At 34.2% G+C, this 25,453-nt stretch overlaps 1 protein-coding gene across 3 annotated transcripts in view; it reads left to right on the top strand.

Annotated features, from left to right (window-relative positions):
- Positions 1 to 25,453, top strand: part of ATRNL1 (attractin like 1) — a 579,923-nt gene that overhangs the window by 26,768 nt on the left and 527,702 nt on the right. For all 3 annotated transcript variants that reach the window (XM_081075162.1, XM_081075163.1, XM_081075164.1), the window contains exons 5-8: positions 892 to 1,100; positions 17,255 to 17,429; positions 19,981 to 20,068; positions 24,824 to 25,079. In XM_081075162.1, the coding sequence (XP_080931288.1) occupies positions 892 to 1,100; positions 17,255 to 17,429; positions 19,981 to 20,068; positions 24,824 to 25,079 (728 nt within the window). The remainder of the gene's footprint in view (positions 1 to 891; positions 1,101 to 17,254; positions 17,430 to 19,980; positions 20,069 to 24,823; positions 25,080 to 25,453) is intronic.

The raw sequence follows: 25,453 nt of genomic DNA, 5'->3' as shown, positions 1-25,453 counted from the left end.
ACAGTTCTGTCAAGTGGGAATTTTTCCCATTTTACACAGAAGGAAATTGAGGCTTTAAGAGATAAGGGAGATGGCTCTACCACTGTCTCCTTTAAAATAAGAAATATAGTATTTACTGAGAATCTATGCTGTGTCGCACACTTTATATAAAATTTTTTTAAATCTGAAAGTGCAGGGTGAAGTGATGTAGCCAGAGATGGTTTCACAGGAAGGCACAGACACAGGAGTGGCACAGAGCAACTAGACATAGTTTTTTTTCTTTTCTTTAGAATGTAGAAAAATGGTAACCAGAGAATTTTTCACCAGAAATAAAATAGTCTAAATATCTAGAATCAACAATTTATTATAGGATTTATTTGTCTCAGGTATGGATGTAAAGAATAAATATATAGTAGAAAGAATGTCATTGATTAAAGGGCCTTAAAACAAAATTTGGCAAACATCTCGTTTCTTTGTAACACCATATAGGTGACAGCATGCTATTTCAATATTATATAACCAAGTTATATCTTGACTTCTCATGTTGTTTCAAGTATTCATGAATTTATTTTTCTGTGAAATATATATTCAAAACATTTGAATACTTAAGTCTTTACAACGCCTTGTGTTTGGAATAGTATATATTCTGCAGATGTTGAGTGTATAGTCCTTGGAAGTTTGGAGTCTTGGTAGCCAGGTAAACTCTTTGGATAAACTGAGGCCTGTGGCAAGTAAATATAAGTGAATTGCATTAGAGGTAAAGGGGTACAGAGTTTAGTTGAAGTTTCATTGTGAAATTCCATTAAATGAAGTACTGTGATCAACATAAAAATGATAAAGCTTACAAAATAATCAACCAAAATTCTTTTTCAATTACCTTGAATTTGGATATATGTGAATTATATTTTACAGCATCAATTCTTGTCCTAACAACTGCTCTGGTCATGGGAGGTGTACAACTAGTAGCTCTGTTCCAAGTCAAGTGTATTGTGAATGTGATAGATACTGGAAGGGTGCAGCTTGTGATATCCCTTACTGTAAAGCCAACTGCGGCAGTCCAGATCACGGTTACTGTGACCTAACAGGAGAAAAATTGTGTGTCTGCAATGATAGTTGGCAAGGTAAGAATGTATGGTGTGGCGGCTTTTGAAACAGTCATTCATATATCTAGTAGATTAATACAAATCCACACTCATCTGTTTTGCTATAGTTTGTAACACCCAAGTCTCATGTATTTGTTTTGTTTTTAGAATGTTCAGTGAACAAGCAACTTCTTAATAGGTTGCTTCTTAATAAATAGAACTGGTAAAGACTTAATCCACGTGCTGTTTTGAGACTCCAGTGACATTAAATATGAAGCTCTTTTTAAATTGTAGCTGTACAGTCACTGTGATCTTCTGTAATTCTTTGTTGAATCCCCAAAGGTTTGATGACTGTCTTTAATGTGTGGTGGATTAAAATTTGATTTATGATGGATAACATAAATAATTTATTGCGAAAATAAATGTGTATCTTCAAGGTACCACAGCATATTAAACTTATTTCTTAGGAAAGAGTGACCTCTTGTGGCTATTTTTAAAAGAACATAGGATATTTAGAAAATAGAAGATAGAATCTTTCAGCTGTTCATTGCGAAAGATTCCTAGGGAAGAATTTCAAAACCATTTTTACAAATATCTATCATTAAAGATTAATTTTAAATTACATTGAAGAGTTTTAATTGACTTAAGTATTTGGGTATAAAATCATAAATTGTGTCACTGTGGAATCAAAAGGAGAGTTAGGCCTGTTATCCATATACTTGCTGATCTATAGCTTACTTTGTACTAACTATATTTATATATTGAGAGCGTACTTTGTGCTAATGTATTAATCCTGTTGATAGAGAGAACTTTGACTCAGGAAATCAGGAAATATGTATTCCGAAGTTACGTTATCATGCGTTATTATAATATAGTGTAGCAATAGTAGCGATAGGTGCTACGTGTTTCCCCCAAAATAAGACCTAGCCCGACAGTCAATCTAATGCATCTTTTGGAGCAAAGATTAATATAAGACCCGGTTTTATTGTACTATAATATAAGTCTTGGTCTTATAATATAATAATGTAATGTAATGTAATATAATATAATATAATACAATATAATATATAATACCGGGTCTTATATTAATTTTTGCTCCGAAAGACGCATTACAGCTGATTGTCCGGATAGTTCTTATTTTTGGGGAAACAGGGTATCTAAGTAAAAACCAAAGGGAATGTGGTCCTTACACAGTTGTATTCCTCACTCTTGGGATAACTTTTAAAAACGTTACTGACTTTGTTGAGTAGTTCAAGGAATTACTTCAGGCTTCGTATAAATTATGCCCATCTTAAACCCATGTTATCTCATTAAAAACATTAGTTACGCCAGCCACACAAAATACCAGTGATTACTTATTGAATTGAATTTGATTACCTAGTATGATGATGACAGATACAAATTTCTTAGTGTTCTTTAATTGTACTGTCATGTATTTTATTAAGTGGCTATTTTAATAATCTGTGATCTTTCTTCTCCTAAAAAGTGCCTCAAGTATCTTTTCTTTTGTTTCAGTCTTGAAACTAAAATAATGTCCTTTTCTAAGGAGAATGGTATAAGAATATATTTAAATTAAGGCCCGAGAGATAGAGGTATAGCTTATACACATAATGATTTCAAACTGCTCTTCAATTGCTGTTCATTTCCATTTTGTTTCAACCATCTTGAAAGGAAAAGGGGAATGCATTTGTATAACACTGTGGTTTATGAACATATCGTGTCTTTTTGTTCTTTTATCAATCCTTCTTTGAAAAAGTTTATTTTGTAATATGGTTTAAAATAATATTGTCTTTTGTTTCCCTGTCCTTTGTTAATTGGCCTTTCACGTATTCTCTTTAGTAATGCCTCAAATCATAAAAATTCCTGATTTTTACATGTCTATGAGCAAATGGAAATGAGGAAGCAAAAGCAAAATGATAATATGTGTAGTTCTATATATATACATATATATACATATATGTGTGTGTGTATATATATTTAAGTAAATTATAACATGTACAGAAATCAGATGCATTTTATACCATTATTAATATAATAATTACAGAAATGATCTCTGAATTGATGTTAATGTTTTGAGGGTAGAGTGCTTGGTGAAAGACATATTGTGCTTTTTTAGACTGGATCCTTTGAGTTCCAAACCTGATCCCTGATTCTATATTTAAGGAAGCATAGCTTACAGTAGCTGGGATTATGACCAAAATCATTGGGGAGGGGGAGAATGAGTTTTTTATTTCAGATCTGTAGAATGGGGATGAATCATTGAGGGATAGAGAGAAAGGTTTATTTCTAGGACATCTGAGGAATGATCAAAGACCTAGAAATTGAAATGAGAGCTAAGGAGGCAGTCTTTATAAGATTCAAAATCTGGCAGGTTTTTTTTCTTTTTTACACTTTATTTTTACATTCAGCATTATTTTATATTAATTTCAGGTGTACAGCATAGTGGTTAGACATTTATATAATTTAAGAAGTGATCTCCCTGACTAGTCTAGTACCCACCTGGCACTATGTATAGTTATTATCATATATTATTGACTATATTCTCAGTGCTTTACTTTACATCCCCATGACTATTTTGTAACTATCAATTTGTATTTCTTAGTCACCTCACCTTTTTCTCCCTGTCTCCCAATTCCCCTCCCATCTATCACCCCAATAAATCTAGTACCCCTCTGATACCATACGTAGTTATTACAATATTATTGACTATATTCCTTATACAGAGGGCACCAAAAAATGCATACACAATTTAAGAAAGGAAAACTGTATTAAAATTGTAATACTCAGTATATGCCAATAATAAAAGATGAATACAAGTCACATTTGACTTCCGCAATTACAAGAGGTGCTCAAAGTGGTTACCATCAGTGTCCAGACACTTCTGATTATGGCGAACTACTGCTTGAGCAACATCGACCAAAATGTCCACTTGTATACATTTTTTTTGGCACCCCCGGTATATGTAACACCTCCTCTTTATCTATTCTTCCATCAACAGACACCAGACTGCCTCCACATCTTGGCCATTATAAACAATGCTGCAATGAACACATGAATGCACATGCCCCCTCAAAGTAGCATTTTGGGTTTTTCACATAAACACCCAGAAGTACAATTCCTGGGTCCTTCTTTGTCTCTTATTATAGTCTTTGTTTTAAAGTCTATTTTGTCTGGTGTAAGTATTGCTCCCTCAGCTTTTTTTGTTTGTTTGTTTTTTGTTTCCACTCTCATGAAATATCTTTTCCCATCCCTTTTACTTTCAGTCTGTGTGTGCTTATCAATCTGAAGTGAGTCTCTTGTAGGCAGCGTATATAAGGGTCTTGTTTTATTATCCATTCAGTCATCCTATGTCTTTTGATTGGAGCATTTAATCCATTTATACTTAAAGTAATTGTTGACAGATATGTAGTTATTGCCTTTTTATTATTCATAATTTTGATCATCTTTGTTTTCTTTTTCTTCTTAAAGAAGTCCCTCTAAGATGCCTTGTAATATTGGTTCGGTGGTGATGAACTCCTTTAGCTTTTTCTTGTCTGGGAAGCTCTTTATCTATCCTTTGATTCTAAATGATAGCTTTGCTGAGTAGAGTAATCTTGTTTGTAGGTCCTTGATTTTCATCACTTTGAATACTTCCTGCCACTCCCTTCTTGCCAGCAGCAAAGTTTCTGTTGAGAAATCAGCTGCTAGTCTTATGGGAGCTCCCTTGTAGGTACCTAACTGCTATTCTCTTGCTGCTTTTAAGATTTTGTCTTTGTCTTTAACTTTTGGCATTTTAATTATGATGTGTCTTGGTGTTGGCCTATTTGGGTTTATGTTGTTTGGGACTCTGTGCTTCCTGGGCTTGTATATTGGTTTCCTTCTCCAGATTAGGGATGTTTTCTGTCATTATTTCTTCAAACAGGTGTTCGACTCCTTGCTCTCTCCCTTCTCCTTCTGGTACCCTACACTTGATATTGTCCCACAGGCCCTTTAAACTCTTCTCATTTTTTATGGATTATTTTTTCTTTTTGCTGTTCTGATTGGGTGTTTTCTGCTACCTTCTAAATTGCTAATTTAATCCTGTGCTTTATCTAATCTGCTGTTGATTCCCTGTAATGTAGTCTTCATTTTTGTTATTGTATTCTTTGTTTCTGACTGGTTCTTTTTTTATGTTTTATATCTCTATTTTTATGTTTCCTGTCTCTTTGTTGAAGTTCTCCAAGAGATCATCGAGCACCTTAATAAACAATGTTTGGAACTCTGCGTCTGGTAGATTGCTTGTCTCCATTTTGTCTAGTTCTTTTTCTGGAGCTGTTTTCTGTTCTTTCATTTGGGAAATGTTTCTTTTTCCCCCCTTTTAGCTGCCTCCCTGTGTTTGTTTCTATTTATTAAGTAGGGCCACTATGCCTCCCAGTCTAAGTAGAGTGGCCTTCTGTAGTAGTTGTCCTATGGGACCCAGTGGTGCAGTCTCTCTGGTCACCAGAGCCAGGTGCTTCAAGTGTTCCTTGTATGGGTTTGTGTGTGCCTGCCTTCCTGTTGTAGTTGAGCCTTGGTTTCTGTTTGCATATCAGGGGGAGGGATTGACCCTTGGGCTCATTGGTTGTGAGGACTGGCTGTGTCTACAGTAGAGGAGCAGTAGTGCAAGGGCTGACCCTGCAGAGGAGGGTTCCCTTTAGTGGGTCTGTGATGCCTGCCCAGCCTGCCCTTTGGGTGTGTCATCCTTGGAGGCAGCTGGGTGATGCTCCAGCATGATCTGAAGCTGACCACCAGGTGTTCCAACCCTGGGGCCTCCTGGGAGCGGTGTTGCTGCAGGCCAAGTTTAGCTGCAGCCTGTGTCCTGCCCAGGGCCACTTGGTATGAACCACAAGGCAATCTGCAGATGGTTGCTGCCCACTCTGGGTTTAGAGGTACCTCAAGAGGCCATCTGCAAACTGAGGCTGCCTGTCACTAGTGCTGGGCTTTGGGCCGCTCAGCCAGAGGTAAGGGACATGCTGAAGCCAAATGCTGCTTATTTGGGTTTTACGAATTTTTGAGACATTTTATGAAAGTCCACAGCATGAGGTAAGACAGGTTATTTGTACAGAAAAGCCACTGGAAGTGTCTTGGGTTGGGTGGGGCATGGTCTCCAGGAATACTAGGGCAGGGCAGAAGGAAGGTGGTAGCCAGTTTAATGGAGACTCACATATGATATCTACATATACCTGCGTCTGCACGCAGGGAAGGGGGAAGGCTCAACAAAGAAACAGTGGCTTCCATCAGTTCCTCCGACTGGGAAAAAACTGCTCCTTCTGCCTTCACCTTGAAACCAGACATTTCAGTTCCTCCACATATGTCCCTGGCTCCTTTAGAGCTGCTGCCTCAGCACTGGAGCTTAGAGCCAGTGAGTCCATCAGTGAGTAAGTCCGGGCACGGGCCCTTTAAGAGGAACGCCTGCGACTCCAGCTGACCTCCATCTCACTAAGCCACAATCTCTGCTGCTTTTTTTTTAACCAGAAATTATGGAGACTTCTCTCCCTGTGTACTGGAACTCTGGGCGGGCAGCCTAGCATTGGGCTGGGACCCCTCACTCCTCTGGGAGAAGCCTACTGCAGCCGAGATATGCCTCCTGATTTTTAATGGTCGCACGTGGGCATTGGGCAAGCCCGTTCCGTGTCTCTGCCCCTCTTACCAGTCTCGAGGTGGCTTTTTCTGTATGTCAATAGTTGTAGGGCTTTGGTTCAGCTAGACTTCAGGTGATTCTCAATGATGGCTGTTCTGTGGCTTAGTTGTAATTTAGATGTGGTCATGAGAGAAGTGAGCACAGAGTTTACCTTTTCCGCCATCTTGACCGTAAATGGCTGGCAGTTGTTTTGTAATATGTTATTTAGAACTGTATTCTTTGGGTTAAAAATGATAGGCCGTTGCTACCTTCATTCTATTTTATTCTTTTATGTTGGTTAACTCTAGTTATTCTCTTTGGTTCTATGCTAGTCTGTACCAAAAAAAGTGTTATTTTTTTAGAAATTGAGATTTTATTAAGAGAATAGAGGAAAAGCATAGCTTTATGTTAAGTTTTGGATTCCCTTCCTAACATTTCTCTAGTGCTTGTTCTACCTGGTCTTCCTGTCTCCTTGCTTTCTAAATTAGTTTTTCTGTATATCACAGCCTAAGACGTCTGCTTAGCCATCACTGTACTTCCACCCACCCCCTTAACTTTCTCATCTTTCTTCTTTAACCATCTAATTTCTTTTTTTTTACCTTTTGAAACATTTTTCCAAGTTACATAGATGTATATTTTAAGGGTAGATGGCACCATTAAAGTCAATTGTCCCTCTTTTCTTATAGAAGCCACTTAACAAAAACTGAAAGCTAAAATAGTAGATAATCCCAAATAGCTGGTGATGGAAGGAGAAGTAACTTGGTGATGAACACCCAATGCAATATATAGATGATGTATTTTAGAATTGTACACTTGAAACTTATGTAATTTTACTAACCAATGTCACCCCAATAAATTTAATAAAAATTTAAAAAATGAAAGAGAATATAGAAAATACTAAATGCAGCATTTGAAAAACACACGTTCATTGCATAATGAATGTTTAATTTTGTCATAATGCATAGTTGTTAATGCTATATGCATATTAAATAGATTACTTAAAGTGTGCTAAAGTAATCTAATCATCTGCTTATGTGACATTTGTCACATAATAAAAACTTTAAGTCTTAATAAGTCACAGGAGGGAAAAAGGCAACGTTGAAAAGCATTTTTATTTTAATATGGCTTCCAAAATTGGGATAGATGAAGAATTTTTAGAAGACATCAAAATCAAGATATGAAAAATTAGATATATGTTCATATGTAAAGGATACAGTAAAACGTTAATTTTCAAAGCAGACTCCAAAGTGTGGTATTTCCCCCGTCCCACAATCAACTCCCTAGCAGAGTGGCACTAGGTTTCTATCTTTTACATAATGTTAAAAAAAAATTGGAATCCCTGGAAGTCTTTGATTGTACGCAACAGAAACTGTTCTGGCTAACTTGAGCAGAAAAGGTAGTTACTGGAAGGTATGGCAGTAACCACTATGTCCCAGCATTCGTTCTTACCTTCTTTTTAATAATAGAATTCACTGAGCTTTTTGGCTCAGCATGGCCTTCCAGCTACAAATCACATTTCTCAGTCTTCTTTGCAGCTAGTATGGCTACTGTACTAAGTTTGGGTCAGTAGGATGCGAGTGGAAGTGCTGTGTGGAAATTTTAGAATATTGACATCTTCCCCATTAGCTTATTTAAGCAACTTATTTTTGGTTCTCTTAGCCTGTAACCTAATACAAAAGGATACTGAGTAGCTCACAAAAACAGATGGGAAGGCTGGAAAAACCTGGGTTGGAAAGGGGGAGGTACAGCAGAAGGCTAAGTGGGTAGATTCACAGCAAAGATGGAGCCACAGGAATCTTTGATTAGGATATTCCTGTCACTTCACTGTGGATACTGCATGCTGCAGGCCTGGAGAGAAAGAATCCTTTATGGTGCCCACATCTTTGTATCACGAGTGAAGATTGGAAGTCCTACTTAGTAGCATCTGCTTGGCGAAACCTCAGCTTACCCTATACCTCGCTGCCTTAAGATACAGAAATAGAGAATTTAACTTTTCTCATTTGCGTAGTGGGAAGGGATCCTGTTTCTGAAAAAAAAACAAACAAATCACGCATTGTGAGATTTCCCCAAACAGAAGAAAGGGGTTCAAGTGATTGGAATCTCCTAAACAAATGCAAGTTTAAATAAAATATTTTAAAGTATAGATTGTTGCTGTAATCGACAAGGAACGGCCTAAGTAGTTCTCTCCTCTCAGAAAAACTTTGCAACGTGAAACAGATGGTAGGTGTAGACAGTTTATGAAAATAAACCAGTAGCTTTCTGAGGACATTTTTTTTTTCTTAATCCACTACAACAAAACATTTTTTTCCTCTTCCATAGAGATGAACAACAGGGTCATCTATTATATACAAGACTGTTACTTAGCCATTTAAATATTGTCCCTGTTCCTTTCCTATTCTAGAATGCCCAGCTCAGTTGTATCATTCAATCCTTTTAAATGTGTTTAGGATATTCCTTATGTTTTCAGTATTTCTTTTCAGTCCAGTTCAGGTACAGTTCTCACATAAGGATTGGAGTTGGTTGTTTTCAGCCTTTACATTACTGATTAAAAGATAGTATCTGAATATGTAAATCATGTAATTTGGTGTTTTTATATAGTGCCTCTGATAAAGTCACACTTTATTTGGATGTTTTTCAGTTTCCTGCATCTTCTTTGTCGTTTACTATTTCAAGGCCTTTCTGATTCCTGAACTTCCTCCTAGAATAGCCTCACCCCATCAACATTCTAAGACTAGGTCAGATCCCCCTGTTATATGCATTCATAGGACTCTGCCTTTTTAATTTATTGCATTTATCACATTTATGTTTGTGTGATCCTTTGGTTATCTTTCCTATTGGAATATAAACTCCATGAATTAAGAATGATTATGTTTTGATCACCTTTGTGTCCTCAGCACCATCTACAGAGCCTGACATGGATTACCAGCAGGCACTCATTTTTTTTTCTTTTTTGGTTGAATGAATGAATAGAAATGTATCAGTTTGCTAGTATAGTGATATGTGAACATTCAAATATAGATGTTTTAGAAGGCTAGCACTCCAGTAAATTATGTAATTTACTTGGTATACAAAACCTAATTTTAAGCATTGAGAGAAACAATTGAATGTGAGCACCTGATTCTTGGATCCTTTGTCTTATATTTGTTTCAAACCTTTGGTTTTAGATTTTAATATTTGCCACTGGGTGGCGGTATTGATTACCAGAGCACACACTTAAACTCCGTGGCATTATTCAAGTTGTAAAAGCTTGATAATTTTGTTTATTTAAAAAATATATATATAAAATCTTTTAACTCAAACTCATGAATATTTTATTGTAAACTATTTTTTCTGTCTTAGTCATATAACATATTAGGACATAATTATTTAGGATAGTGTATAAGTACAGGTTGATTTAGGAATTTCACAGGATAGCCTTTTCTTTTTGAAGTTTAATAATAATAAACATGATCTCTTTATTTAACTTTGTGGAGAGACAAGAGACATGTAATATACTAGGTTCAATTATTTTCTTTCAGTTCATTTCCCCACTTAGCAAAAACAGCAAATCCACCTTTTTGCAAGAGCCGATAAAAATTTTATTCCTGACCTACTTGAATAGTTGATTGTTTAAAAATGAAAGTAGTGCTGGGAATGTATGTGTATAAAACAAGGCTTGTTTGCTAATTCATTCATTTATTTAGTTCATTTATGTAGCAAAACTTTTTGAGCTTCTAAGTGCTAGACACTATCCTAGGACTTCCGGATAAATCATGGAACAAAGAAAACAAAGATTCTTGTGTATCTTCATTCACATCAGAGACAGATCATAAATAATAAATATAACATGTATGTGGTAAGTGTAGTATAGTAGAAAGGGATAACAGTTGTAGAAAAAGAAAGTAGAGCTGAGAAAGGGGGATAGATAGATCTGGGGATGGGAGTTACAATTTAAAATAGAATGGTCAGCTTAGGCCATCCTGCAAAGGTGACATTTGAGCAAAGACATGAAGCAAGTGAGGGAGTTAGCTATATCGGTATTCAAGAGAAGAATATTCCTGGTAGAGGGAACAGTCCCTGCAAAGGCACTACCTGCAAAGGTAGGAACAAGCCTGGTGTGTCTGAGGACAAGCAAGAAGGCCAGCATGGCTGGGCTTGAATTATTGAAGGGGAGATTAGTCAGACATAAGCTCAGAGAAGTTACAGAGCAAGACAGATGATTGGGGATATGGAGTTAAGGGGTTGTTGGAGTGGTGGAGGTATGTGGAGAATGGAGCTAGGTCAGCTAAGTCTGATCGTTGTAGGGCATTGTAAGGATTTTGACTTTTACCCTCCGTGAAATGGGGAACCATTGAAGAAATGTGGGCAGAAGCCTGGTATACTCTGACTTGGTTCGACAAGGATCCTGTTGATAAGAGACTACTGCTGTAATTATAGTCTAGATGAGAGATGATAGTGGTGTGGGCAGCCAGTGAAGGGGTGAGAATCGCATCAATACAGTATGTAATTTTAAGACAGGATTAATAGGATTTGCTGATGTATTGGATATGGGGGATGAGAGAAAGAAAAGAGTCAAAGACGACTTTAAGATTTTTGATCTCAGAGTAAGACGGAACTGTCGTCAACTGATATGTTCAGAAAATGTTTAGAATAATTTGGATACTGAAACAAAATAAAATTTTTCTAATGATGTTAGAAGATAGGATACTTGCAATGATGTTATCTTGTTTTGCCTGTTATTGGAGAACTTCAGACTCAGTACACATTAAATCATAAGACTATTTCTGGAAAGTTACAGTAAGTTACATACACCTGTCTTAAAATCTCCCTTCTCAGCATATTTTCCATTTCCTATTAGCAATCCAATTTCTTCTGGGAAATTGCTTTCCACTCATTGAGAGGAGTCTCGATAGGATGATATATCCGGATACCTCTCTGTTCTAAGCTTGATTTTCCAGCCTCCTTTTAGAATTCTCTGAATTACCCATATTTTCCCAATAAATTCCCAGTTTTCCTAGCCAAAATTAGAGATACAGTTAGAGAGTATATATATTTTTCTGTTATTGGATTTATTTAAAATATTAGAAGTGGCATCAGCAGTGTAGAGTTATTTATAGAAATTCAATTTAACAACCTGCGTTTGATGTAGTTCAAAGTTAGCAGTATTTATCTAATCTCAATTGAGAACTGCAAAGAGAAAATAAAATTTGGCGTTTTAAATATGTACCTAATAGTAAAATAAATATTTTTTTCTTAATGGCATATATTATTTATGAATTAAAGGTCTCAGCCAAAACTGTATTGAAAAGAATTCTAAAACTCTGGAGCAAGATTTTTTTAAGAAAATCTCTTATTTGACTGGATAACTTTTTGGTTTCTTTTCCTGCTTTAAGTGATATAAAGAAACTCTTAATTCTTGCTTTGAGAAATCAAAGCTTGCTGTTAAAATATGAATTGGTAAAAGGACAAGTGCCTCATTGTTGAAGGAGATAAAATTTTACTGCTTGGTTTCCCATTCTGCATCTTTGTACATAGCAGTTATAGTTTTTCTAGGAGCATCAGAAATTAGTATATCGCTCTAATCATAAATTTGGGGGACTTTTGGGGAATTGCTGTTTAACTCACTTGAAGTCTTTAAATTTTTATCCTTTATGGAAGCAAAGTTATTTTATCAATTTAATTTGTGTAAAGCAAATAAAATTTTTTGTACTGATTTCTATTATAAAATCAGAGATGGATTCCTTTAGAAAAACTTTTTCCAGTGTAAAATAATTAGAATACCTGGGGAAGAAAGAAACAATGTAATTCAGTAGTTCTGGAATTGCTTTAGAAAAACTTTCAAAACTTTGTAGTACTTTCTTTATTCTATGTTTTGTCATTTACAATTATTTGTCAATTGGATATACTTGTGATTATAGGAATTCTGTACTTAAAAATTTACTGTGTTTTTGCAATATATATTTATAATGACTCAATACTAGTCTTCATTAACCTAGTTTGCCTGTGGACTTAGTTATACTTAGTTTCGTTGTGTATAAAGTGAGGGGATTGACTTAATAAGGTTACTATTATGAAGCTTTTATTAGAGTATTAAATATTAAGTACAATCTCATTTTATCTTCCCAGAATCTTATGATTTTCTAGGTGTAATCTCAGTGATTATACTGAGGCTTATAGAAGTTAACTAACTCATCCAAGGTTTCACAGCTAATAAGTAGGAAAGCTACCGTGTTTCCCTGAAAATAAGACCTAGCTGACCATCAGCTCTAATGTGTCTTTTGGAGCAAGAATTAATATAAGACCCGAGGGTATTATATTATATTATATTATATTATATATCATCTCATATTATATTATATAATACTTGGTCTTACTTTAGTGAGACCGGGTCTTACACTAAAGTAAGAATGGGTCTTATATTAATTTTTGCTCCAAAAGACGCATTAGAGCTGAGGGTCCAGCTAGGTCTTATTTTCGGGGAAACACAGTAGGTTAGGCTACATATCTCATTCTCTTAGTTTTTTATAGCTCTATGGTTATTTTCATTCGTTCATTCAATAAATGTGTACTGAGGCCAATCATGTAGAGGTTGTAGGCTAAATTAAGGATTTTTTGTTTTATTTTAAATGTGGTGGGAAATTACTGAAAGATTTTGAGTAGGGGAATGATCGGAGGGATTTATATTTTTAATCATTCTGGTTGCATTGTGGAGAGTTGGATGTGACCGGAAGGGAGCAAGAATGGAAATATAGAGACCAGTTTGGAGACTGTTGCAATAGAGTGAATGGTGGCTTGGACTAGGATGGTAGTTGTAAAGGAAGGGATCAGTGGTTGGAGTGTGGTAGGGGTGACAGAAGTGAAAAGTATTTATAATTGTAAGGTACAGGCACCAACCTATCAAAATGGATGCTGGCTTTAGTTCTGGAGCAGAATCCTGGATGAGCCGTGCTATACCTATACCTGGCATTTTCTCTTTAGCTGTTGATTGTGGAGAGGTCTGGGTTATGTCAGGGGAAGGGCCAGGGGAGCTGGGAAGGGAAGGCTGGGTACTTGGGTATGTGAGGCAGCATCTACTTCGTTGAAGCATTTCCATATTTTAAAAGTTGGAAAAGGTGTAGCCCTGCATACCTAATGAATGTCAGTCTAGGATTTGTTGGTGGATTAGATGTGGGGTATGAAACATCAAAATTTTAGTTTTGGACATGTTAAGTTTGAGATGATCATTAGGTACCCAAGTGGAAATGTCATGTAGGTGGTTTGACTTTGAGTCTGGAATTCAAGAGAGATTGTAGGGCTGGAGATGTAAATTTGAGAGGGGTCAGTGTACAATTCTACATCGTATGATTATGGGACAGTCTTTTACCCTCAAACATCCGTCTCTCAGCAGCCTGTCACTAATGCCCAAAGTGACAGCATTAGAAATTTATTCCTAGTTTTGGATTATTAAACTATACATAACCTGTGGAAAGGCAGCATATTGAATTTTTATGAAAACCCACTGTAATGTGAATTAGTTTATTATATCTTTTTTGAGACAGCTGAGATCCGCTTACCTTGAGGAGATTCCCATATTGATTGATAGAACTTATGCAGGGAGAGTTATTCAGAGATGTTGTATAAGGGGCTAGTTATACAATGGTAGAAAATTTTTCATGGACATGTTCTTATAAAAAGGGAGTCTTAGATAGCCTTAAAAATAGATCTCAGTGTTAGATTTTAATGGATGATGAAGGCTGTGTGTATATAAAGTGTTCTTTGTAGTTGTGCTTTAAATTAATGTTCAGTGTATGAATTTACATTTTAAATCTTTTTAGTTATAGAGTGCAGAAAGCTACAAATTATAACATTTAATTGTACTTAAAATAAGTCATACTCATAAATCTTTCATTCTATTTATACTTATTAATTTGTATTAAAATAAAGACAATCTGTAGAGTTTAGCTATAGACTAATCCTTCTAGTAAGTTCTAGAAGTTACACAAAATGTGGTAGTAAAAAAAAGATAGGACAAATTTTGACTGCTGTTTTCTTTCGTGTAGAAAATCAGATATTTTAGATTATGGAGTAAAATGTACAAAAATTCTGGTACTCTGTTTTCTGTATTAAATATTTAGTTTAAATAAATTCATTAAATTAATACATTTAGTTATTAGTATTAGTTTCCTGTAACTGCTATAACGAATTACCACAAATTTACCATTCTGGAGGTTACAAGTCTGAAATCACTGGGCCAAAGTCAAGGTGTTGTCAGGGCCATACTCCCTCTGGAGGCTCTGAGAAAGAATCTACACCTTGACTTTTCCAGCTTCCAGCGTTACAGTCCCTACATTTCTTGCTTCCTTTTTCCTTTTTTTATCCTGAAAACTTTCAGCACAGCATCTTGCTTCAGTGGTCACGTTGCTTTCTTCTTCTGTAGTCAGATCTCCCTCTCTTACGGACACTTGTGATTACGTGTAGAGCCCACTTGGATAATCCAGGATAAACTCCCCAGTTCAAGACCCTTAATTTAATTATATCTGCACAGTCACTATTGCCAGTAAGCTAGCATTCACAGGGTTCAGTGATTGGAGCCTAGATATCTCAGGGGACCATTATTCAGCCTTCCACAAACTACTCTGAAATATTTTGCTTCAGTGCAAATTCCATAGAGATACTACTGATTTAAATATATCCCCGATTCTGTTAAGAATTTTGTAGGCCGTTGTTCCCTATCAAACTCTTTGTCAAGTAACCCCCTAGTATTATTTGACTCCACCCAAGTCTGTGTCTTAAAAATACTGTTTTTAAGTATTTATTTAGAATGAGTTTCAAATAATTAGAAAAGTTACAAGAATAAGAATAGCAAAGAATACTCGAATGTCCTTTACCCAGATTCACCTATTATTACTAACATTCTACTGATGGGCTGTTGTTCGCCAACCCAAGTTAAATGAGTTCTAAGTAAGTTAGAATTGTAGTTAAAATTTTTTTAAATCAGTGTGTTCCTTTAATTTTTTTGATTACCAAGGAATAGTTCACAGTCTTTTCATTCAGAAATAATACAGTTTTCTATATCTGATTTCAAAGAATGTGTCATTATCAAAGAGATAATCTAGTCGGGTGTTACCGACTTGTATCTGAAAAATAGGCTCATAGAATGTAAGTTTTGAAGATGAATGAATGCATGGGTGAGTGAACAAAAACAAATAAAACTGTATAGGGTAATGCTTCTCACATTAGGGTCTGTTTGGAAGTTTTAAAGTGTTGTGATTCAATGATAATCTAAAACTTTTTGATATAACCAAATGTAAGATGAAATGATTGATCTTATAATTGGGTAAAAATGCCCCTTGACTGCAGTGCCAGCGCTAGTGTTGACTATTGAGTTGGGACCAAGTGGTATCCCGTATTACAGGATAAAAAGGAAATTGTTGAAGTGTACTGATGCTTCTGTGACAATTGAAGATCAAATGATGATATGGCATGTTATATGAATTAAAAAGGTTTATGAAAGGTAGAGGAAAGAGAAGTGATGGGAAAATTATGTTCTCAAAATAATGTAAATATCCTAGATGTATGGAAAAAGTGCTATAAGAATTAAAATAATTTTCAACCTGGGACGAATGATTTAGTTTGAGCAAAACAGCACCAACTACGTATTAAGTAAACATTAATTGTTTTGATTTTATCAGTTTGTTTACATATCATATAATTTATACATTTATGTTTTGTGTTTATAAAAACTTTAAACAAAAGGAGTTTATGTTTAGTTTTTGTTCAAGCATATTTTAGTTTTATTAAAATTAAAAATCATTTATGAGCCTTCTAAGTTTGGTGAAAATATATTTTCTTTAGGAGCATTCCTTCCATTATTTAAGTTTGAGAAACTAATCTAGGCTATTCTGCTGCAGATGAGGAAAGCAAGACTAATGAGTAACATTGTGAATATGGATAGGAAAGGCAGTGTTTTCAACTTATAGTATTTATCTTGAGCTAATTAAAATTTTTATTTTATTATGCATAATAGTTTTTCTTTTTGAAAATAATAAGCCCTCCCTACTGTTGCCAATTTTGGTTACTAATAATAATAATAATGCTAAGAAAAAATGTAATTTTTATTTTTATATTTGTTTAGTAGTTTGCAATTTACAAATGCTTTCATTTCCACTGTCTTTTTAAAAAATTAAATATTTATAATAACCCTTAGGGGGTAGGTTGTTATTTCTATTTTATAGATGAAGGCTTGATGATGATGGGAGAGGTAAACAGACTTGCCCAAGGTCACACTTCTAGTAAGTGACAGAACTGGGATTTAAGTATATTGCTTTCTATTCTAATATTCTAGTAGTAAAATAAATATGAAATTTCATATTATTTCAATGATTCTTTCAGATTGTTAAATTTATTTGAACGTCTGAGTGTATGATTAGCCCCCTCTCCCACAGGCATTCCATGTCGTGTTAGAATTTTCCTTGTAAGTTATAGTTTAGATGATTTCTTATGTACATTTATTAATATAATGAGCATTGAAGTTTTAGTTCTCTTAATCCATAAATTGTTTCTGTAAGCTAAGTTCTCTGTTTGATGCATTGTGTTGTTTGATTTCTTTTTTTAATAGGTCCGGATTGTTCTTTGAATGTTCCTTCCACTGAGTCTTACTGGATTCTGCCAAATGTTAAACCCTTCAGTCCTTCTGTAGGTCGGGCTTCCCACAAAGCAGTTTTACATGGGAAATTTATGTGGGTGATTGGTGGATATACTTTTAACTACAGTTCTTTTCAAATGGTCCTGAAGTAAGTTTTTTTTTTCTTTTTCAGATTTTCACAATCTATTATTTAAGCTGGATTTTTTTGGTAGCAAGACTATCCTAAATGTCTATTTTATTGCTTTCCAAATTTATGAATGTTTGTTTTTTGTGATAGTATCTATTTGCTGTGTGGAAGTGATTTGATAATCTATGAATCCAGTATATACATAGTTAAATATTTGCAATTGTGCATATAGGATTGTTTTGTATAATTATTTCATTGCTTATCTAGAGTACTTTTAATAAATTCCAAGTAAGAAAATATTAACTTCAAGTAAGGTCATGCCAGGTCTGTATTAGACATCATGAATCCTGCCCCATTTTATTTCTTCAGATGAAGTTTAATTGCTTATATAAAAGTACTTTATTTGTCCTGTAAATTAATTTACCTGAACTTTTTTTACTTTGAATTAGCTTTACAAGCTTTTGTTGGGATAACAGTGCTGGCATTATAAAATAGATCATTCATTCGCTGTTGTCTCAATAGAGATTGTTCTCTGCATGATTAGATGATAAGGGGAATCACATGGATGGCAGCTTTGTCTGATTTCTTTTCAGCGGGTGATTGTATTTTATGAACGTTCAGTAATAGTATAAAAGAGGAAATGGGAAGAATAATTTGATTATCATTATTTTTAGTGGTGATATTCATAATATGTAATAACCAGTGTAACCTGCGTATCAGCCAATCAGAACTGACCCTGGAGAGTATACTGTATCAGCCAATTAGAACTGACCCTGGAGAGTATACTGTAATAGGCTGCTGTCCCCAACGGCCCCAATAGGCTGTGTCCCCAATAGGCTGCTGGATATGGAGATCAATACACAGGGCACCCAGTAAAACTTGAATTTCAGGTAAACAATGAATACTTTTTTAGTGTAAGCAGGCCCTTGCAATATTCTGTTTTGATTTTGTCCCAAATAGTGCATGGGTTCTCCCTGTACTAATAAATTGTTTGTCATTTTGTGAAATTCGTATTTAACTGGCAGCCTATGCTTTATCCCGCAACCCTACCCACTGAAAATATTAGCTCTATTAATTTGGGGTATTTAAAAGTTCTGCTCATTATTGGAGATTGATTTAAAACTGTGGTTGGATATGATCAGAATTAAAGTTTAAAATAAATTCTGGAGAGAGGAAGAGTTTTAAGTAAATATTTAAGTGAACAATTAGAATTCTGTAATGCAAATATGAAGGATAAAATATAGTAGAAATAATTGAAAGAGAGTTGGTAAGATTAAAATGAATTGGTAAGATATGAAAAGAACCTGAAGAAATGAGATTTAAATGTGAAAACAAAAAGGAAATTAACTATGCTTATTGAAAATGTAAAGCCTGTGAAAATCAAGTAAAATGGTTTTTCCATTTTTAATGGGCTATAAGAAAGAACACAGAAGAATACGTAAGACCAGTGTGGTCCACAAAGTCTGAGATATTTACTATCTGGCCCTTTTACAGAAATAGTTCGGTGAGTCCTAATTTATGGTAACTTGGTGGAAAGCATTGTGTTGGGTGCAGGTACTTGTAGGTAGGTAGCATAGTAGAGAGTCTGTGGAATTTATGTTCTGATTGATTGTTTCCTCATTTGTATCATACACGTGTATCTTATAACTCCAGTGTAGGAAATGAGTTAAACATAATGGTGGAGAGATTTTGTTACCCTTCCCTTTATTTTTTTGTGAAGGGAGCTTCCTTCCCTTTCCTAATGAGTTGGAGGAAGAAAGAGAAGCAGTGAGATAATAATTGATGGTGAGCTTCTTAAACTAGGTCTTAGTCAATTATTGACTATGTGCTTCTTTTTGTACATTTTGGCAAATTCAAGAAACTTAAGGGTAGAGTAATGGTGATAACTGAACTGGAATTCTGTTAGGTAAGCATTTGAGAGTAGTGGTTTGGAACTTCTCTTTTCATATGTATATTTTCAGACCAAAGGACAAATATTAATTTTCATTTTTTTATCCTGTAATCCAAATCGTACCTTAGTTTTACAAGTTTCTATCTTAATAGATTCATTTTACACACTCTCTCAAACAAATGATTAGTAAACAAGGTGTATTTGTGCAGGAAATACATACTTCTTGGTTAATTTATTAATGCTAAGCTAAGTATGTGTAAAAGGATAAAAATGAATATGTAAAACAAATGGCTGTTGTAAAATGGAGAGAATTTCCGTCTATTTCCAAAAGAAAAAGCTGCCTTTTTTTTTTTTAAATGTAAAAATGCAGAACAGCTCGCTATTGTTTAGGTTAAGCAATTGGTTGAAGTTGTTAAAGCAATCGAACAAATTAATTCCAGTAATAAATAGCCTTGTCAAGTTAATGTATATTACACAATTAAGTTATTGAATCTTAATTTAGAGTAGGTATATCTTGAGTGTCTTTATTAAAAATATCTAATATAGTCCATGAAATTATGAGTTTGTTCTAATTGTTCTGAATTGAATGAATACTTGAATACAGATGAAGAAAGCATATGCAGAATAAAAGAGCAAAAGTGACTCTTAGCTTATGAAGTTATTTTTTTTTCTTGCTTTTAGTTACAATTTAGAAAACAGTATATGGAATGTAGGAACTCTGTCACGGGGACCTCTCCAGAGATATGGACACTCTCTTGCTTTATATCAGGTATGGATCCTGCTTTTTAAATTTTAATCATTTTTTTAGTTTACCTTAGGGAAAAACAATACTAAATCTCAAATTTATTTCAAACACTTAATGAGAACAATAGATCATATGGATCACAATAACTTGAGGTGTTATAGACTCAGATACTAGGTTAGTAACCAAAATAGATTTTAGTACAATCTTCCATAGCACATGAGAAGGAAGAAATAAAGATTGAGGTTTTATTTGTGGCTTTATACCTAGTCATCAAGCTAATCATGTTTCCCCCCCCCCAAATTGTGGTAAAATACACATTTTAACCATTTTTAAGTTAGAATTCAGAGGCATTAAGTACATTCAAATTGTTGTGCAACTATTACCACTATTCCTTCCAGACCTTTTTTCATCTTGCAGAACTGGAATGCTATACCCATTAAAGAATAACTCCCTGTGCCCCTCCTTCTCCAGACCCTGGTAACCATCCTTTTACTTTCTGTCTCTGTGAATTTGGCTGCTCTGGGTACCTCATGTAATTGGGATCATACAGTAACTGCCCTTTAGTGACTGGCTTATTTCACTCAGCGTAATGTCTCCAAGGTTCATCATGTTGTAGCATATGTCAGACTTTCTTTCCTTTTTAAGCCTGAATAATATTCCATTGTATGTATAGACCACATTTTGTTTATCCCTTTATGCATAGATAGACACTTGGGTTGCTTTTACCTTTTTGACTATCATGAATAATGCTGCTGTGCAAATGGGTGTACAGATACCTGCTCCTGTTCCCGCTTTCAATTCTTTTGCGTAAATAGCCAGATTTGCTGGATTATATGATACTTATATTTTTAATTTGTTGACCAACTGCTGTATTGTTTTCCATAGTGGCTGCACCATTTTACATTCCTACCAGTAGTGCACAAGGGTTCCATTTCTTCCGTATCCTTGTCAACACTTGTTATTTTCCGGATTTTTTTTTCTTATTTTACTAATAGCCATCTTAAGGAGTGTGGAAGCTGTGTCTCATAGTGGTTTTGATTTGTTTCCTTAATGATCAGTAATGTTGAACATTTTTTCAAATGCTTCTCGGCTATTTGTATGCCTTCCTGGAGAAATGTACTATATTCAGGTCCTTTGCCCATTTTTTAATTGAGTTGTTTATTTTTCTGTTTTTGAGTTGTAGTTCATCATTATATGTTTTGGATATTAACCCCTAATTTGGGTACATGATTTGCAAATGTTTTCTCCTAGTCTGACACTACCCCTACACCTACGCCTGACCCTACCCCTACCCTTACCCCTGATCCTATCCCTACCTCTACCCCTACATTCTTTGGGCTGTCTTTTTCCTCTGTTGATAGTGCCTTTTGATGTGCAAAAGTTTTTAACTTTGACATAGTTTATCTGTTTTTTCTTTAGAAAAGTTTATCTGTTTGTTCCTTTGGTGTGACATCCAAGAAATCATTGCCAAATCCAATGTCATGAAGCCTTTTTTTTATGTTTTCTTTTTAAGAGTTTTAAAGTGCTCTTGTGTATAGGCCTTTAATTCATTTTGAGTTAATTTTTGTTTATGGTGTACAGTAAAGGTCGTGCCTATTTCATTCTTTTACATGTGGATATTCAGTTTTTCCAGCATTATGTGTTGAAAAGATTGTCTTTTCCCTATTGATTGGTTTTGGCACCATTGTTCAAAATCATTTGACTATATATATATATATATATATATATATATATATGAGGGTTTATTTCTATTAGGTTGGTGCAAAAGTAATTGTGGTTTTTGCAATGTTTTTAACCTTATAAACTGCAATTACTTTTGCACCAACCTGATATGTCTGTGTTTATGCCAGTACCACACTGTTCTGATTACTGTAATTTTGTAATAAGTTTTGAAATGAAGTGTGAAATCTCTAACTTTTGCCTTACTTTTCAAGTCTGTTTTGTCTATTCAGGGTCCCTTACAATTCTTTATAGATTTTAGGATAGATTTTTCTAATTCTGCAAAAATGTTACTGGGATTTTGATAGGAATTGCATTATAATCAGTTATTTTTATGTTCTTGAGGGATTCATGAATTTAGCATGATTAAAATGACAGGCTACATAACAGGTTTTTATTTTGAATTAACAAAGACTCATGCATTTTGTGGTCTGTGACTAGACCCTTCAAATCAGAATTTATGTATTTTCTGAGCTTACTTAAGAAAAATTGGGAAATACAGGAGTAATGTAAAGAATAAACTGCTTCTTTTTTATTGCATATGCATATTTTAAAAATAAAATAAAAATCTCTGTGTATAGATGTAGTGTGTATATGCTTCTTTCTTTTTGTTTTTTGACTTATTTCATTGTTTTGTAACAGCTTTATTGAGATATAATTGACATACCATATAATTCACTTTGTAAAAGTGTGCAATTGAATGGTTTTCAGTGTATTCAGTGTTGTGAAACCATCTCATGCATATTTGTGCAAAATTGCAGAGTTGTGTATTCAATTTTAGAACCTTTTCGTCACCTCACAGAGAAACTCTGTATCCTTTAGCTATCACCTGAAACCGCCTCATCCTCCCAGCCTTAAGCAATCATGAACCTACTTCCTAACTCTATAGATTTGTCTATTCTAGACATTTCAAACAGATGAAATTATATACTATATGGCTCATGACTGGTGTATTGTAACATGTATCAGTACTTCATTTTATGGCTAAATAATATTCTGTTGTATGGGTATGTGTATAATACTACATTTTGTTTATCCTTTCATCAGTTGATGGACATTTGAGTTGTTTCCACCTTTCAACTATTATGAATAATACTGCTATGAACATTTATGTATAAGTTTTTGTGTGAACATATGCTTTCATTTCTCTTGGGTGTATACATATGACTGGAATTATAAGGTGAAATGGTAACTCTGTATTTAACTTTCTGAGGAATTGCCAGACTGTTTACCAAAATGGCTATACCATTTTATATGAGTATTCCCTCTAGCCATGTATAAAGCCTCAAATTTCTAGATACTTGCTGGCTCTTGTTAGTATCTGTCTTTTTTATTATAGCCATACTAGTGGGTGTGAAGTGCTGTTTCATTGTGTTTTGATTGCATTTCCCTTTTGACTAATGATGGTGAGCATCAGTTTATGTTTTTATCGACTGTTTGTAGTTTCTTTGGAGAAATGTCTGTTCAGGTTCTTTGCCCATTTTTAAATTGGGTTATTTGTCTTTGTATTATTGAGATGTAAGAGTTCTTTATATATTCTAGATACAAGTTCCTTATTAGAGACATGATTTGCAAATATTTTCTCCCATTCTGTGCACTTTCATTTTCTTGATGGTGTCTTTTGAAGCATAAAAAGTTTTTTAATTTTTATGAAATATAATTCATCACTTTTTTCTTTTGTTGTTTGTGATTATGGTCTCATATCCAAAAATCCATTGCCAAATCCAGGGTCATAAAGATCTACTCCATTTTTTTTTTAAGTTTTATAATTTTGGTTCTAACATTTAGGTCTCTGATTCCTTTTGGATTACGTTTTGTATATGGTGTACAGTAAGGGTTCAAGTTCATTCTTTTGTAGGTGATATCCAGCTCTCTCGGCACCATTATTTGAAGAGATGGTTCTTTCCCCATTGAAAGGTCTTGGTACTCTTGTCAAGTATCAGTTGGCTATAGATGTATGGATTTATTTCTGCACTCTCAATTCTGTTGACTTATGTGTCTATCTTTAAGCCAGTCACACGCTCTCTTGATTACTTTTGCTTTGTGGTTAAGTTTTTTTTTAATTAATTTTTATTTTTCAATTACAGTTGACATTCAGTATTATTTTTATTAGTTTCAGCTGACCAGCGTAATTGTTAGACATTTATGTAATTTACAAAGTGATCTCTCTGACTAGTCTAGTACCTACTTGACACCATACATAGTTATTACAGTATTATCGACTATATTCCCTATGCTGTACTTAGTTTTGAAACAGAAAAGTGTGAGTCCTCCAATTTCATTTAATTTTTCAAGATTGTTAGGATAATCTGGGTCCCTTCTGATTCCATATTCAGTTTTTGCCCATGTTCTCTGGCTAAAACCTCAAGTACGATGGTAGAATATAAGTGGCAAAAGTGGCATCTTTGTTTTGTTCCTGACCTTAGTGGGAAAACATCTAGTCTTTTGTCGTTAAGTATAATATTAGCTATGTGCTTTTCTTAGATGATATTTATTATGTTGAAGAAATTCCTTTCTATTCTTGGATTGTTGAAATAGTAATGATTTATGTCATTCATTTCAGTCATATGTGATTGAAGTTATTGCATAATTTATAAGTGCTGTAAGGAATTGACCCATAACCATGAGAAATGGTAATAACAATGTACCCCATCCACAGAATACACAAAAGTGGTGAACAGTGCTTGATGAGAGCAATGGATGATCAAGTATAACACAAAACAGTACATAGAAATGGTAAAATTCAAATGTAATAACCAGGGTCTCAGCAACTAGTATAAAAAATATGGTTAATCGACTATGTAATATAATTGTTTTAAATAAAATATCTTAAAGTAACTCTTTGAAAGCATGGTTTTCCCCTCTTCTTATAAGTAAAAGCATTAATTTTTTTATTACTCAGGTGTTCCCATTTGACTTTTTACAAATAAGAACTATGTGTTGTGCATGTTCTAAGCAATAAACTGAAATTTAACATTTAAATTTAGGCTTTATTTTTAATGAATATGTATTGCTAAGAAATAACTTTTGTTTTTTAATACATGTTTTTTTAATTTACAGGAAAACATCTTTATGTATGGAGGCAGAATTGAAACACATGATGGCAATGTTACAGATGAATTATGGGTTTTTAACATACATAGTCAGTCATGGAGCACAAAAACTCCTACAGTTCTTGGCCATGGTCAGCAGTACGCTGTGGAGGGGCATTCAGCACATATTATGGAGTTGGATAGTAGAGATGTTGTCATGATCATAATATTTGGATATTCTGCAATATATGGTTACACAAGCAGCATACAGGAATACCATATTTGTGAGTTACTTTGAAAATGTAACTGTAAACTCTTTTCTTTATTAGTTGAGAATATTTTTATCTTTAATAAAATCTTCATATGAATTTAGTCATAGTGGTTAGTTATTTGAAATCAGAATTATAAGCCAAGAATTAATAATTTTTAATATAAGCTGTTTGGTTTTGTGTTAGATTTTTGTCCTTTAATATTTAAGTTTATCTTATTATTCAACTGTGGGCAAATGTTACCCAGTACTCACATTTTTTAAGAATTGAGAATACTTCTAAGTATGAGAAATTCCAATAGATGGTGCTATTTCTTTGGATTTTACTTATGGACCAAGAGCTAAAACTCAGTCTCTTTGCTATGCGTTCCATGATTTCAGGATTTTTCA

The sequence above is a fragment of the Rhinolophus hipposideros genome (assembly GCF_964194185.1).
Source record: "Rhinolophus hipposideros genome assembly, chromosome: 15".
Lineage (NCBI taxonomy): Eukaryota > Metazoa > Chordata > Mammalia > Chiroptera > Rhinolophidae > Rhinolophus > Rhinolophus hipposideros.
This window is presented reverse-complemented; position numbering and strand designations above follow the sequence as displayed.